The sequence below is a fragment of the Malania oleifera genome, chromosome 11, assembly GCF_029873635.1.
Source record: "Malania oleifera isolate guangnan ecotype guangnan chromosome 11, ASM2987363v1, whole genome shotgun sequence".
Classification (NCBI taxonomy): Eukaryota; Viridiplantae; Streptophyta; class Magnoliopsida; order Santalales; family Ximeniaceae; genus Malania; species Malania oleifera.
The window spans coordinates 46,122,773-46,125,944 of NC_080427.1; the positions used below are offsets into that span (position 1 = coordinate 46,122,773).

Here is a 3,172-nt window from a genome sequence, read left to right on the forward strand (position 1 = left end):
TTTGAGTCCTATGTAAATTAAGACTCTGACATGTAAGACCGGAAAAGCATCATATTAGATTTAAGCATTTTAGTGATAATTCATAGGAGACTCAAAAAGAGCGTCAAATTATTTATAAGATATCTCTCTTACTTGTTTGTGTCTAAATGTTTGTCTGACATTATATGATTCTCGAGTTCCTCTCACTTGTGTGTAGCTCGAAGTGCAAATATGCTATTCGATAATTTTATAAATATGTGTTTTGAATATGACGTGGCACTCTTTTAGATCATATGTAAATTAAGATTCGAGCCTAATGAGTAGTGCTATGCGACGCGGGATCTTGTCTTTTGATTTGTAAGGCCCAAAAGGTATCACCCTTGATTTAAGGGTTTAAATGATAATTCATGAGACCCAAAAGAATACCACATTAGTTTTAGGATATCTCTTATTTGTTCGAGTCTAAATATTTGCATAGAGGTGTCAAAATGGGTTAGCGGGTCAGGTTTGGGCGGGTTGTAAATAGGTTTGGGTTGACCCGTTTACTAACGAGTGACTTATACATAAATTCGAAGCTGGTCGTTCAATAAACGGATCATAAAAGGGTACTCGTTAAGAACCCATTTAAATGTTGGGGTTTGTCTCATATTAGTTGTGGAAGGGGCTTGGTGGTCAGTTATTAAGTGTGAGGGAAAGTCTCACCTCATGAGCTAGCTTTTGGGGTTGAGAAGGTCCAAGACCACCTAACATTAAAAATATGATTTATTTATTTTTAATTTTGTAAAACATTTCATATAAAGTGATTTTTTATATTAAAAAAAAACAATACTTTTTTATTTTATTTATTAATATCTTAAAAAAATGTAAAATGTAGAAAATAATTCATCTCTTTAATTAATTTTTTGATATAATACATACATATATATATATATGTATATAAAATTAAACGAGTTACCTGGCGGGTACCTAACCCAAACCTGCTTAACCTATTTATAAATGGGTGAACTTCTACTAAACACAAACTGGATTTAGACGGACGGATCACATGTCACACACCGGGTTCCGACCCGTTTTGCCACCCCTATGTTTGCATCACATTACATGATTCATGTGTAGTTCAAAGTACTAACATTGCATTTTATAATTGGTGACTTTTTGATCCGGCGTGCAAGAACTTTTAGAAGCATTAATGAAAACATTTGCCATGTTATAATAGAGTATTAATGAAAATCAAGTTGAGTAACGCAATTCAGTCGGTCAGGAACTCACGTGGCAAGAATCGAGAGAACAAAAGTTACGGTGTACATACACTTTCATCCAATCAACACTTTACACGAGGCCCTTGTCGGTCATGGTTTCCGACTTTTTTTGTTTTTCCTAGTGTAAAAAACATTTTACATTTGAGCTTTTTGCCTATCTATTGATGCCAATTAACGAGTCAACTCCTATATTTACTTCTTCTTTTTTTCCCAAAAATCTTTCATCATGTATTCATTATTAAAATAAAAATTTGGGCTCATAAGTAATTAAATTACTGAATTACCAAATCTGTAAATAATTACACGAACACATGTAGTTTGAAATTTTTTGCTCTCTTTTTCGGTAGTCACTAAAAAGTTATACCTATATGATACAATAAAAAAAAGCAAAACACATGATACAATTATCATAGTATACTAGAGATTGAGCATATGCGTTGCCTGTCATCAATTTTTATATTTTAAAATTTGTATAATTATGATTATTTTTAAACCATTATAAACATTAGTCTGTAATATTTGATTTTAAGTGATTATATGTAAATAATAAGAAATTTTCTCAAAATATTATGCAAAAATATATGCTAAAAATGATCGACACTTGTTTACTATTTTGCTCGGTACATAAATATAGTATTGCTCTTTTATTAATATTAATAATATATATATATGAAAATTATATAAAAATAGTATAAATTTTTTTTGAAAGGTCAAAATATCTATCATGCAATGTGAAGCTACTACCCTCTCTCTCTCTCTCTCTCTCTCTCTCTCTCTCTCTCGCACACGCACACATGAAGCTGCTGACGTCTCATTTTCATTTTTGAAATAACAAGACATGCTTGATAATTAATCACAATTATAATTAATTAATATAACCCTTTCATTAATCAATTGAACTAATTAAACGTTTAATCAAGCATATTATGTTAATTAATCTCTACAATTAAAATTACCTCTCTCTCCCCCCCCCCCCCTCTCTCTCTCTATAAATAGCGTCGCTCCCCAGCTCAGTCTCACTCGCTCATAGATATAACCATTTCCAAATCTCTCCGATCAATTTCCGACCAGAGCTCAACCGGAAGGCCGGTGAAACACAGCGCATACGTGCAATGCAGTACCAAGCCGAGCCGTGGCGGGGGTCTTACAACATGCCTGCGGCGATGAGGGGAGGCGCAACGGCGCCGGGGGACCCGGCGATGGAGAGGATAGGACGGATGGCGGCGGAGAACGCGGTGGTGATATTCAGCGTGAGCACATGCTGCATGTGCCACGCCGTGAAGCGGTTGTTCTCCGGCATGGGGGTGAGCCCCACCGTGCACGAGCTGGACCGTCTCCCCTGGGGCCCGGACATCGAGAGGGCCCTCGCCGGGCTCATGGGCACGTCCCAGGCGGTACCTGCCGTCTTTGTCGGCGGCAAGCTCGTCGGCACCATGGACAGAGTCATGGCTTCTCACATCAACGGCACTCTGGTTCCCCTTCTCAAGGATGCAGGGGCTCTCTGGCTCTGAAACAGAGCAAAACAGAGCAGAAGAAGAAGAAGAAGAAGAAGAAGGTGATTAATGATTAATTACAGATATAGGGAATTAATAGACAGAGAGAGGAGCATGGATGCCCTCCATTTTGGAAACATCAATGACTAATTAATCAACTAAATGTTTTTTTCTTTTAATTCTCTCGGGTTCAGGTATTTTCTTCAACAATTTCTTTCTATTTTTCGAACTTTTTTTCTTCTTGGTCTGTCAAACGCTTCGCAATTTGATTCGAGCTTCGCTCATCCGATCGAGTTGCAGAGAAAAATCATGAAAAAAAATGTAGTTTCCACTTTCCTCTGTACATATAGAAAGATTTTCAGAAAAAAAAAAAAAAAAACACAACACACACAGAAAAGGTTTGGTTAATTTCATTCATTACTTGCTTCCCCTGTTTCTCTA

General features: G+C 36.5%; 1 protein-coding gene across 1 annotated transcript; it reads left to right on the forward strand.

The window, feature by feature from the left end:
* The first annotated feature begins 2,262 nt into the window (after window positions 1-2,262).
* On the forward strand, window positions 2,263-2,938 carry LOC131167762 (glutaredoxin-C1-like). The gene has a single exon (XM_058126644.1). It carries the CDS (start codon window positions 2,351-2,353, stop codon window positions 2,747-2,749), a length of 399 nt encoding a protein of 132 aa, XP_057982627.1. The 5' UTR covers window positions 2,263-2,350; the 3' UTR covers window positions 2,750-2,938.
* Window positions 2,939-3,172: the final 234 nt, after the last annotated feature.